Source organism: Trichomycterus rosablanca, chromosome 15 (genome assembly GCF_030014385.1).
Source record: "Trichomycterus rosablanca isolate fTriRos1 chromosome 15, fTriRos1.hap1, whole genome shotgun sequence".
Classification (NCBI taxonomy): Eukaryota; Metazoa; Chordata; class Actinopteri; order Siluriformes; family Trichomycteridae; genus Trichomycterus; species Trichomycterus rosablanca.
In genome coordinates, this window is record NC_086002.1 from 30,227,627 (window position 1) to 30,241,503 (window position 13,877).

Consider the following 13,877-nt stretch of genomic DNA (forward strand, 5'->3'; position numbering starts at 1 on the left):
ATGGTTAACATTCATTTACATTTTCAGCATGCGCTTTTTTCCAAAGCGACTTACACAATGAGCTGAACATGATGAGCAATTGAGGGTTAAGGGCCTTGCTCAGGGACCCAACAGTGGCAACTTGAACCGGCAACCTTCTGTTTACTAGTCCAGTGCCTTAACCACTGCCCTACATTCAATATTCTGCTCATTCCTTATGCCTTCATCCAGCGTGTTTGCATTCTACCAATGTACAGCCATACTGTAGATTACACTACAATCAGTTAATACGATATCTGTGTAAAATAAAGACTGTGTACACCGTGCAACACCAACGCCACTAAATTCTCCTAACAATTTTTTATATTACATGAAATATAATATAATATTCTATATGCTTTATAGAACCCCATAAACATACACCACTATAAACATTATTAATCATGTGTTATAAGACACCTGTCAATCTTTAATCAGCTGTACTTATGTAACCTTGTTTATAATTGTTGTAAGAACATGTGAAGTACATCTCTACACACACCAAAACATATTAAACAGTTTTTCCTAATATTTATAACTGATAAATATAACTAAATTATAACTCGGAACACGCACACACGATGGAATAAAAAATAAATAAAAAAATGTTATGAAAAGTGCCCATTTCAGTGGCAGCATGTAAGTGGCTCTTAAAAGAGCCTTTGGGGATAACTGGATGGAGTGGGTTCGTTTAAGCACGCTCTCCGCGAATACGGCGGGCCAGCTGGATGTCCTTAGGCATGATGGTCACCCTCTTGGCATGGATGGCGCACAGGTTGTGTCCTCGAACAGACCGACCAGGTAAGCCTCACTGGCCTCCTGCAGAGCCATGACGGCAGAACTCTGGAAGCGCAGATCGGTCTTAAAGTCCTGAGCGATCTCTCTAACCAGGCGCTGGAAGGGCAGCTTGCGGATGAGCAGCTCAGTGGACTTCTGATAACGGCGGATTTCACGCAGAGCCACGGTACCTGGCCTGTAACGGTGAGGTTTCTTCACACCGCCAGGTAGCCGGGGCGCTCTTGCGGGCAGCCTTAGTAGCGAGCTGCTTCCTCGGCGCTTTACCACCGGTGGATTTACGAGCGGTCTGCTTGGTTCTTGCCATCGCGTCTGGAACTCTGCACTTCACCAACTGTAGGACAGAATATGTTAACCCGCCCAACACGCTCTTTTTAAGTACCAGAGCCGCTCTGCGCTCATTGGGCGTCTTGATGATGCACTTTTCTCATTGGACGAACGTGCTTACGTCAAATGTCGATGACTGGTCGGCGTTCTGCCGCTGCCTCGTTTCAAAAAACATAATATTTCCTCTATGCTGTTGGCGGGATTTATAATACTTTCCTTTGTTTCTTTGTGCTTTTAAGCCTACAATCGCATTTAAAGTATATACCTTTTTAAAAAAATATATTTTTGATTATTTCGTTCATTTTGCTTATTATTATTTTTGTTCCATGTGTATTACACAAACACGTTTGTTGCACCACTTTTAATCGTCTATACTGTTGGTTTTGCTACTGCAAGTGATCTAAAACTTCACTTGTGTACACATATATAAAGATAAATAGAAAGGGAAAAAATAAATCGTACATATTGATTTGTTAATTTTACCATGTCATAAATCATGTGAGTTTCATGCTGTGTGAGTCTATGAAACGATATTAAATTTATTTACACATTATCTGGGGAAATTGCACTTTTTCTGTGGAAATGGGTGGCTCTTAAAAGAACCTTTTGGTTAGAACACGAGAGTGACTTTACTTGGCCTTGGCTGCTTTCTCGGTCTTCTTGGGTAACAGAACAGCCTGGATGTTAGGCAGCACACCGCCCTGAGCGATGGTTACACCTCCAAGCAGTCTGTTCAACTCCTCGTCGTTACGCACGGCCAACTGCAGATGACGAGGGATGATACGAGACTTCTTGTTATCTCTGGCGGCGTTACCAGCCAACTCGAGGATCTCAGCGGTCAGATACTCCAGCACGGCAGCCAAGTAGACAGGAGCACCAGCTCCCACACGGTGGGCATAATTGCCCTTACGTAGCAGTCTGTGAACACGGCCCACGGGGAACTGAAGACCGGCACGGGATGAACGAGTCTTGGTCTTAGCTCTAGTCTTACCACCGGTCTTCCCTCGACCACTCATTTTGATGATCAGATGTCTTCGTCGGATTAAACTGAAGTAACCTAGAAGAGAGCTCGAAGCGGTATTATATAGGCAAACTGGCTCTCTCCTATTGGCTTAGAGCGAAGGCACAGCCTAGCCAATCATAAACGCGCCGTCATGTCTCAGGGAAACACATACACGCCCCCTCACATACTGCCCCCCCTCTCCTCCTCCGTTCTCCCGCCCGTGTAATGTATGATACAGAAAAGATTCTCTTAAACAACAATTACATTATATTATGTCACAATAACATTTACACTAACAATTACATTATGTAAGGAGCTCATATACGTGAGTGCACATACATATACACATTTATGAGGATGTGTGACAAAATCATTATTACACATAAAACAGGACCAGTCATACTTAGTGTTTTTAACTCCTTGCTTATCACTCTCCACAAAATATGTATGTATGAATAGTTTTATGTTCGCATGCATGCTTATATGTATGTGTTTAGGAAACGACTCTTTATGGGAAGATATAGGTGGCTCTTAAAAGAGCCGTTTTAAGAAAATAAAAGTAATAAAACAGGAACATGTTTACTTCTTCTTGGGTGCAGCTTTTTTGGCCTTGGCCGCTTTGTGCTTAGCGGTTTTGGGTTTGGCTGCCTTGGCTTTTTTAGGACTCTTGGCTGCCTTCTTGGGGGTCGCCGGCTTCTTAGCCTTCTTGGGGCTCTTGGTGACTTTCTTAGCGGCAGCAGCGGGTTTCTTGACCTTCTTGGGGGACTTCTTAGCTGCTGGTTTCTTGGCTGTTACCTTCTTGGGCTTCTTTGCAGCGGCGGGTTTCTTTGCGGCCTTTTTCACTTTAGGAGCGGCGGCTTTTTTGGCCGCGGGCTTCTTCGCCTCGGTCTGCTTCTTGTTGAGCTTGAAAGAGCCTGAGGCGCCGGTGCCCTTGGTCTGCACCAGGGTGCCCTTGGTCACCAGGCTTTTGACGGCGAGTTTGACGCGTGAGTTGTTCTTCTCCACGTCGTATCCACCTGCAGACAGAGCTTTCTTCAGGGCGGCCAGGGACACGCCGCTCCTCTCCTTGGAAGCGGAAACAGCTTTGACGATCAGCTCGCCGACGCTGGGACCCGCTTTCTTGGGTTTGGTCGCGGTCTTCTTTTTAGGAGCCTTGGCGGGGGCCGAGCTGGCCGGTGCTGGAGCTTCTTCTACCATCGTTGTTGGAGCTAAAACGGCGCTAAGAAAGAGCGAGTGAAGCGCTGTGCTCTGTTGTACAGAGACTCCTCCCTCTTACGAGAGGGGGCGGGGCTTTATAGCACACATGAGAACTGTGTAGACTCAACTCGGCCAGCGCAGCGTCTGTGTGCTTCCGTGACACATGCGCACTTGTGTTTTCTCATGGCAAATAATGATTAAAATACAAGTCCTGGTATAAAATGCGAGGTAATAAAGTGCACGTCGGCCGAACATAAGCTCTCTCGTTCATGTAAAAGCCCGCAAAGGTAACCTAACGATGCTCTGTTTCCTTGTGTTCTGCTAAAACAGCACACCGCTCCTGATGCGTAAAGCGACGCAGCGCACATTTCACATCTTATTACACGTAAAAATATGCCGAGGAAACCCGATCTTCTTGTAGACACAGACTGAAAAGAGCGAACCAGACCTTGGTGTTTTCCACATGTATTTATAAGCGGATGTGAGCTTCCTTTTCTACTAGAAAAATAGGCTGTTTAGTGCGAAGTAAAACACAGCTACCAAGCAGGACTAGGTCGAGTCCAGGGTGCTTAACTGTCATGTAGCTGAAAGAACAAATGTAAGAAAAAAGTAAATATAACAGTTTAGAATAATAATGATAATAATAAGAAGAATATTTTAATACACTAACATTTATTTCAGTTATTCCTACATATCTGTGCTGTAAGATCTACAGAACATCACCGTGTCAGCTTTAAGTTCACATGTACTGACACATTTCTAAAACAACACATGGCTCCAACATTCACATTCTACTGATCTTTCTATTAATCACAAAACAGATTCAAGTCTATTTTAAGTTTTTTTATCTGATACATCTCACTAATAAAGATGCACTTTTGTAAAATGTTTTTAAAACTCAGAAATGCCTTTAACACAGCTAACACCGACTTATAAGTAGAATCCAAACACTGCTTTACACATTCATGACCCTAACACCCAATTTGACAAAACATTAATGGCTCTTGCAGTCCAGTCATTTCCACCTATTTTACTTACATTTTTTACTCTCTCTTTCAGTTCAGTATCGATCCGATACCAAGTAAATACAGGGCCAGTATCGCCGATATCAATCCGATACCGATACTTTTTACTTATAAAGTAGCTTATTTATTTTTATGGAGGGAAGAGCAGGGAAGTGTGATTTATGAGATGAATGGATCATCAATATGCTGTACAGTGAGATATGTAGGTGCTTGGCCATGCAAAGCCTTAAAAACCAACAAAAAAACGTATTTATTGAATGTGGTATTGGATGGGTAGCCAGTGGAGCTGTTTAAGTGTAGGAGTTATGTGGTCACGTGATCTTGTATGTGTTAGGACCATCGCGGCTGAATTTTGTACATGCTGTAGTCTCTTAAGCCTGGAGGCAGGGTGCCCATAAAGAACAGCATTACAATAGTCCAGTCGGGAAGTGATTAGTGCATAAATGAGAGTTTCTGTTACATAGTAGAAAAGAGAGGAGCGCAGTCTAGAGATGTTCTTAAGATAAAAATCAGCAGTTTTAGCAACATTTTTTATATGAGATTCAAAAGAAAGAGTGGAGTCTAGAATGTCACCAAGATTGCGGACCTGAGACGGACCTGAGGGAAGAATTGGTAAAATCTGGGAATTTTACAATATCATATTACTTTTTATTAACAATTCTCCAAAAGTGCCACCAGAGGGCGACATCACAATAATTTTTTTAACATGGGTAACAAGATCTCGTTTTACTATAATGTTACGATTCCTTTTGATGGTATAGGGGTATTGATGGGGTCAGTATCTAAAAAAATAACCTTTTGTGAAGTACCAGAGTAGCAGAGAGCGAACAGACCCAGACACAAACTCTGGATTGTACTGACTTTTTACTGAAAAAAATGAGAAAAACAATTCACAAAACAGATATTTATGGTACAATCTATAAATAAAATATATACAATATAAATTTACATAATAAACAAACAAAAAAATGAGGCTCTGGGCTTAGGTGGTGCTAAAGCAAAGAAAATAATAAAACATAACAAATTCCCTAACAAACAAAAGACAAAACAAAACCTAGCTACACTAGGATTACCTGCCTTAACAAAAATACATGGGGTGGCACACACCTCTTACCTAATGTATTTAGACAGATGGCTTCCTATGTGTAGCAATATGTATGGGCGCGCCCTAACTTACCTGCCCAGACCCTGAAATACAGCCACCTGACTGTACGTAGTGACGGTACATTTAATTTAGCTGAAACACTGAGCAGGAGGCACAGACACATACACACACAAATACAAGGGTTAGACTGTAGACCTTTACAATTTCTAGTGACGGCATGAGGAAACACAAAACAATCCGTGTGTACTTCAGCTAAATTAACACAAAGTAAAAAAAAAAAACTGAAAATTCTCACCACCGATGATAATCGGCACTCGCACAATATACAACAAAACAAGTTACTTGATTGTCACCACGTCAATGGAGATTGCTACCAGGATGAGTATTTGTTTTCGACTGAAAATCTTTTTCGACTAATCCTCACGTCGCTTATATGACTTAAACAATTTGTCACTTCCCACCTCAGCGTTGTCCTGCTTTGCGGATCATCAGGCATGACAATCTCTAAAAGCGGCTCATGCATTTGGACAGAGAGAGTGTTAATCACCATGGAGCATAAACATTTAACAATAAAATAAACCCATACGTGCACAAAGATTCTTTTTTTTACCAAGATTTTATACTGTATTATCATTTCATATTGATATTGACAATTCTCCAAAAGTGCCACAAGAGGGCGACATCACAAGCACTTTTAACATGGTCACAAGATTTTATATTTCCATATCATATTACTTTGTTTTATTAACAATTCTCCAAAGATGCCACAAGAGGGCGACATCACAAGGATTTTATTAGCATGAGCACGAGACTGAGCTCCACGTGGACCAAACCATGAAGGTGCTTGTGATCCATAATCCCATTGCTGAGAATAAGTTGGTAGACGTGTCTATTCTAATAGAGGACACCATGTACTGAACGCAGACATCCCAAGTCTCCTGCATATACATAGCGGCTCGCTGATGCCCGCAAGTCAGATAAAATCTCCCGGAATCTAGAACGAGCGGCCAAGAGCGACACAAACGCGCACGCAGGCGACACAGACTTTATTCCCCGATCGCGTATTAAATCCGTTATCTGATATACAATCTAGCGCACTGTGTAGGGAACATAAATCAAGTGTCTAATGTACTGTCTAGTGCACTGTGTAGGGAACATAAATCCGTGATCTGATATACAATCTAGCGCACTGTGTAGGGAACATAAATCAAGTGTCTAATATACTGTCTAGTGTACTATGTAGGGAACCTAAATCCGTTAACTAATACGCCACCTAAAGCATTATGTAAGAAACATAAGTCTATTATCTAGTGCACTACGTAGGGAACATAAATTCATATTTAAAATGCTATCTAGTGCACTATGTAGGGAACATAAATCTATTATCTTTCACACTATCTAGTGCACTACGTAGGGAACATAAATTCATATTTAAAATGCTATCTAGTGCACTATGTAGGGAACATAAATCTATTATCTTTCACACTATCTAGTGCACTACGTAGGGAACATAAATTCATATTTAAAATACTATCTAGTGCACTATGTAGGGAACGTAAATCTATTATCTTTCACAATATCTAGTGCACTACGTAGGGAACATAAATTCATATTTAAAATAATATCTAGTGCACTATGTAGGGAACATAAATCCGTTATCTGATATACAATTTAGTGCACTGTGTAGGGAACCTAAATCCGTTAACTAATACGCCACCTTAAGCATTATGTATGTCTATTATCTAGTACACTATCTAGTGCACTAAGTATGGAACATAAATTCTTTTCTAATATACAATCTAGTGCACTATGTAGGGAACATACATCTTTTATCTTTCACACTATCTAGTGCACTATGTAGTACACATCTATGTGTCTGTGACACGAACAGTTAGCTTAGTAGCTCAGTTAGCAGCTCCTTTTTTAATTTTTTTGAGCTTGGGGGGTCGGGGTCGAGGTCCGGTGGTACCTCCCTGAAATGAGTTTTTGCAACTTGGGATATCTGTGAACAGATGTGGACACCGAGCCCGGGCATGCATGCTGGTAATGAGATTGATTCATGGCCTCAACCTTGAGTATCCTCTGAATCTGAAATATATATTTGAAGTATTCCAGAAACTTAATCTGGAACTCGATGGAGGAAAAGCTGTACAAGAGGGTTTACAGTCTCAAGAGGAAGTTTATGGAGTAAAAGTATTTCTAAGGTAACTTGTAACATGTTGATCTTTTTGTTTATTTATTGATTTATTAAAATTTTAACATCATGTTTACACTTTGTTTACATTCATAACAGAATCAGTAGTTACTCGTTACACAAGATTCATCAGTTCACAAGTTTAATATCAAACACAGTCACAGACTGAAATGAATTTGAATTGTTCAGTAAACTATACAAAGTACAGAAAATCTTTTGTGCTTAATTTCTTTATTTTATTAAAGACATGATTAATTCTACAATATAAATACTGAACCTGTGTAGGACAATATCTTTAAGTAAAGCTAAACTTTCCTGAATAAGTAATGGATAATTAGTCATATAGATTAATTAATAGATATAATTATTAAACAGATTAATATTATCTACTAGCAACTGAAGAATAAATATTACACACTTTTTCTAAGTAATTATTTGTATGTAGGCTATGAGTTATGCATGGATGCTCTTTGTATGAAACACTGTCATTACCTAGTAAAATGGTAAAATGGGTTGTTCCAGACATTGTTCTGATGAACAGCGTACTTTGATTGATTAAAAAGTTGATTTTAGAGGGAAAAAACATACAGAGAAGTGCAGCAAATTATAGGCTGCTCAGCTAAAATTATCTCAAATGCCTTGAAGTGACAACCAAAACCTGAAAGACGCAGAAGGAAGCGTGGAACTGCTGTTCGATTGGATCGAAGAATAGCCAAAATGGCAAATACTCAACCAATGATCACCTCCAGAAAGATCAAGGAACATGTGAAGTTACCAGTGAGTACAGAAGATGATTAAGTGAAGCCAATTTACCAGCAAGAACTTCTTGTAAAGTCCCGTTGTTAAGAAAAAGACGTGTCCTGAATGGGTTAACATTTGCCAAAGAACACATTGACTGGTCCAAAGAGAAACGGCTCAACATTTGTGGACTGGTGAAAGCAAAATTTTATTTTTTTTTGGTCTAGTGGCCGTAGACAGTATGTCAGACGACCCTCGAGCACTGAATTCGAGCCACAGTTCACTGTGAAGACAGTAAAGTTGTTTCTCATACCGTGGTGTTACGCCTATTTATCACATACGAGGGATCATGGATCAGTTTAAATATATCAGAATACTTGAGATCATGTCGAAGAAGAAATGTCCTTAAAATGGGTGTTTCAACATGACAATGACCCAAAACATCTTGGTTACAGACAAACAAGATTGAGGTAATAGAGTAACCAGCACAATCCCCTGACTTCAACCCCATAGAGAACTTGTGGGCTGATATCTGAAATGTGTTTTTTTGAGGCAAAACCCAAAATTGCAGAAGAACTGTGGAATGTAGTCTAATCATCCTGGACTGGAATACCTGGTCAGAGGAGCCAGAAGTTGGTGGACTCCATGCAACACAGATCTCAGAAACAATTGTTATGCCACTAAATATTCGTTCAGTAATTTAAACTAAAGTGAAACCTCAAACATGTTCATGTTATAGATAAATTTCTTTAAAAAGAGTTTTTAAAGAAAAATGCTGGCACTGCTATTATTTTGAACAGCCTAATATTCATTTTTCTTAATTTTCTGTAAAGGATTAACACAAACTGGCTAAATTTTGTTAATGTTTTGATTTAGAATTGAAAGTGGAGTATTTTCAGTGCATTTGCATTTATGGAAATAAAAGTTATTATAATGATTTTGTGCTTTATTCGCTTTTTTAAAATCACTGCTATTTTTTTGAACACTACTGTACTGAGACTCTGCAAGCGTGTGAAGCGTCGTGCTCTGTTGAACAGAGATTCCTGCCTCCTAAGAGACGGGGGCTGGCCAAGTGTGCACACCCCCTTCTTTTGACACCCAAAAGTGAGCTCGAGATGATTCTAGAATTTCGCTGGAGTCCACCTGTGATCGATTTATCGGACATGATTGAGGATTGCCAACACCTGCCTATATAAGGTCCCACGGTCGACGGAGCATTTCGGAGCAAGCTCCAAACCATGGGGTGAAAGGAATTCTCTGCAGACCTCAGAAACACGGTCGCGTCAAGGCGGACAGAAGAATCGCTGCAGCCTCACAGGTCCCAAGGAGCACAGTGAGCGCCATCATTCGTAAATGGAAGAAGTTCGGACCGATCCGAGCGATCGGGGAAGACGGGCCTCGGCCAGGGAGGTGAGCAGGAACCCCAGGGTCACTCTGACCGAGCAGAAGATCGACCGTCCAGGCAGCAACTCCACAAATCACGCCTTTATGGTAGAGTGGCCAGACGGAAGCCACTCCTTAGTAGAAGGCACGTGGACGGCTGTGGTCTGAATACCAAGCGTCACGTCTGGTGGAGGCAGCATCATGACGTGTGGGGGATGAATGCAGCTCAGTACACCCAGATCCTTGAAGAACACCTTCTCCAGAGCGCTCTGGACCTCAGATGAGCAACATGACCTGACCCAAAGCACAGAGCCAAGAGAACAAAGTCTGTGAATGTCCTCGGGCGCTCCCCATCCAACCTGACAGAGCTTGCGAGGATACGAGACAAGCGTGCCAAGCCAAGCTCGTAGCTTCTTTCCCAAGACGGCTTGAAGCTGTAACTGCTGCCAAAGGTGCATGAAGCAAGTACAGATCTGTAACCCCTAGATAAACGTGGAGACTTGACTATATAATAAACCAGTGAAAGGATCAGACGACCACATCTTACTCTTTTTTATTTATTTGTTTTTATAATCATGGAGAGAGCAGACCAGTGACACACTTTGACATACTACATCCAGACGGATGCAAAAACAATCGCCCCTTCCCCACCCTTCAAGTCCCAATCGATCGGAATCCACAGTCTAACCAAATAGCAATAAAAAGAAAAGTAAACCTGCTCGGTCGGAGGTGGGACGACGCAATCGAGAGCTCGAGGGTAGAAAATGAACAATTGGGGGAAAAAAAACAAACAAACAAAAGAAAAAAAACGACCACAGAATTATTAGTCTTCTACAAAGATTACGGCCGCCTTGGCGGGCGAGCTACATCCGTCGGAGATCCTAATCCTAGTCGGATCCTAATCCCTAGACTGGAGAGAAAAAAACACTACAGTTCGTAACGGTGGGCGAACGAGGGAGGTCGAGGCTTCGAGGGTGGGATCACGCCGTGTTGAGAAGGTCCTGGATGGCCTTCTGATGCGTCTCGTTGAGGGTCGATACACACTGCGTCCAAAGTCCTCCGGAGACCTAAAAACAGAAACACAGAGAAGCTTTAAACACACATTATTCATTTATCAATTTTAGCGCTGCTGGAGACCCTGATCGCATCCGAGGGGGGTCCTTCCGACCCCCTTATTCGCCCAATGGAGAGTCACGCTGATCCCAATACTCCTCGAGATTCTTAGCAGACCCCGCCCCCCTTTTATTAGTCTGGTATTTTCCCACCCAGCAGACTTTCAGTGGTTAAAGTACTGGACTAGTAACCAAAATTTCACTGGTTCAAGCCCCACACCTGCCAGGCTGCCACTGTTGGGCCAAGGGGGCGTTCACACAATCCTCCCCCCCCTCAAATGGCTCGCAACCGAACACACGTTCTAAACACTCGCCTGTACTTGACGGATGACGTTGGCCAATCGTTTGCTGCAGTCGTCTTCTACTTTGATGGATTCGTTGGCGACGCCCTCGGCGATGATGAGGAAGATCTTGGGGAGGTTGGCGTTGTCCTGGCCCAGCACGATCGGATTGTTGCTGGCGTTTGAGAAGAAAAGAAGAAAAAAAAAAATGTTAATTATTATTAGTGATTACAGTGGGCAAATCGCTGTTATCCGTTAGTCGTCTTATTATTATTATTATTCTCATTATTCTTTTTATTCTTCCTATTTTTAATTTTTTTAAATATTATTTTTATTATTATTTCTATTATTTTTTTCATTCTTCTTATTTTTATTATAATAATTTATTTTATTATTATTTTTGTTATTATTAATTTTATTATTTTTATTTATTTATTTTTTTTACCCCTTTTTCTCCCACTTTCAGCACATCCAATTTCTACTGCTCCCTGCTCCCGATCGGGGAGGACGAGGCTGCTTCACGCCCCCCCCCGACACGTGCACAGCAATCGAACATCTCATCGCCTACACTTGACGAGCGCAGTGCGGTACAGCGCTGTGCACGGAGGGCCACACCCTCTACCGCCCTCCTTCCCCATCTCCATGCAGGCGCCACCAAAGGTCGTAATCACACCAGTCTGAGGGAGAGAGAGTCCCCATCCGGCTTAGTCCCGCCCATATCTGAACGACAGGCCAATCGTTGTTCATGCAGCCGCTCAGCCTCAGCCGGCAGGCAGAGCCGAGATTCGATACGATGTATTCGAGATCTCAGGTCTGGTGAACAGCGTGTGTTTTACCACTGCGACACCTGAGCGGCATTATTATTATTTTTATTATTCTTTTTTATTAGTTATTATACTGTAGTTTTTATTATTGTTATTATTTCTTTTATTTTATTTTTTCATTATTATTGTTAATATTTTTTTTTTTATTGTTTTTATATTATTCTTTATCACTTTTTATTATTATTTTTATCTTTTCATTCTTCTTCTTATTATTCCACCCATTTTTTTGTCCAGCTCACCCACCACACCCGTTTTTTATACCCATTTTTTTGCCCCATTCACTTCCATTCATTTTTCGAAAGGCAGGTTGATCTACTGAACTTCTGCACAACCGAAAGTATTCAGACGCCACCGACTGCACGACCAAAAGTATTCGGACGTCACTAACTGCAAGACCAAAAGTATTCAGATGCCACCCAGCAGACTGGAGGCCAATTTTGTCTGCTAGAGGGCGCTGGTGTGCAAAAAAACCCCCATCTCAGATACAGAACCACGGACTGTTTAGACGCTCACCTCTCGATCAGGTCGCACAGGTAATTAAACGTGTGCACCGCCTCCTCTTTGTCTTCGTTGAGCGGCAGCCACGAGACCCAGTGAGGGAGGATCTCGTTCACTTGGACGCACTCGGGCCGGTAGCGCATGACCTTGCCCACGGCGGAGATGCAGTTCTCGGTGGCGTTGACGTTCTCCTTCACTCTGGATTCCGCCGCCTGGATCGCTCCGATCAGAGGAGGAATCGCTTCTGAAAACACAAACATTTAACAATTTAGTTGATGCAAACTGTTCACACTAGGGCTGCATTTATAGCATTTAACATTAAGCACTAAGGGCTGCATTTATAGCATTTAACATTAAGCAACTGAAGGTTAAGGCTCAGAGGCAAGCAAACAAACCTTACCTGTGCAATAGGGTCTGTAGCTCTCCCCTCCGAACTGAGCCATGACTCCGACCCCATAAGCCGCCGCCTGTCGCACCTCGGGGCTGGTGTCACAGAGGGACTGCAGCATGGGTCGCAGGAAGTACTCGGCGTATTTAAATGAAGTGGGACTGCAGTGCTCGATCACGTCATCAAAAATGCACAAACCCCACTGTCTGTCCGCCCAGGGTCTGTGTGGGCCCTGGAAAAGAGAAGCCACATGTAGGGTTGTTTACGTCCAGTCTTGTATTCATCCAGTCTGTAAGTACTCCGACAGTTAATGCCAGTCATATATAAGACGTGTATCAAAGTCTGATCTAGTAACAGGCAAAAGCCAAGTCATGACTGTGGTTTTGCATGTTTCTTGCATTAATATATTTCTTTTAGAGACGTCTCATTATCCCAATGGCCTAGACTAGACTGGGAGGAAAATTGGGAAAAGTAAATAAATAAATGAAATAATTTGATTAATAATATTTTGGGTAGTGTTTTTCCAGCAATCGGGTCATTAGACACAAATAGATTGGGAGGAAAATACAAGAAAAATTAAATAAAACAAATAATAAATGAAAAAAAAAAAAAAAAATTAGATTTAATGTTTTCTCTGCAATCGAGTAATATGATACAAAATGCAAAAAAATATAATATTTGAGTAATTTTAATAAAAATTGGTAAAAAAAAAAAAAAAAGCAAAAAGTAATAAATAAAATGTAAAAAATAAAATAAAATATTTTTGATGTGTTTTTTTCTGGAATAAGGTAATTGGATATGACTAAATTATTAATAAATAAATAAAATGTAAAAAAAAATCTAATTTGATATTTGATTACTAAAAAAATTGGGGAAAAAAAACACTCATAAAGTAAATAAATAAAATGCAAAAAAAAGAAATAAAATATTTGATTACTAATATTATTAATACTTTTCTCCCTGCAATTAGGTTATTGGATATGACTAGA

The 13,877-nt window shown here is 41.2% G+C and overlaps 2 protein-coding genes and 2 pseudogenes across 2 annotated transcripts in view; all 4 read right to left on the bottom strand.

Annotated features, from left to right (window-relative positions):
* LOC134329357 (uncharacterized) overlaps positions 1–2,156 on the bottom strand; it is a 29,399-nt gene extending 27,243 nt beyond the window's left edge. The window contains exon 1 of the mRNA XM_063010596.1: positions 1,774–2,156. Within this exon, the coding sequence (XP_062866666.1) occupies positions 1,774–2,156 (383 nt within the window). The remainder of the gene's footprint in view (positions 1–1,773) is intronic.
* LOC134328691 (NACHT, LRR and PYD domains-containing protein 3-like) overlaps positions 1–13,877 on the bottom strand; it is a 1,194,473-nt pseudogene that overhangs the window by 233,221 nt on the left and 947,375 nt on the right.
* Positions 710–1,120, bottom strand: LOC134329622 (histone H3-like; annotated as a pseudogene).
* The window catches only part of kpnb3 (karyopherin (importin) beta 3), a 38,463-nt gene continuing 34,914 nt past the window's right edge, over positions 10,329–13,877 (bottom strand). Inside the window, exons 23-26 of the mRNA XM_063009357.1 lie at positions 12,901–13,120; positions 12,516–12,744; positions 11,212–11,353; positions 10,329–10,852 (exon numbers count right to left, since the gene is read on the bottom strand). Of these exons, the coding sequence (XP_062865427.1) occupies positions 10,766–10,852; positions 11,212–11,353; positions 12,516–12,744; positions 12,901–13,120 (678 nt within the window). The 3' untranslated portion in view covers positions 10,329–10,765. The remainder of the gene's footprint in view (positions 10,853–11,211; positions 11,354–12,515; positions 12,745–12,900; positions 13,121–13,877) is intronic.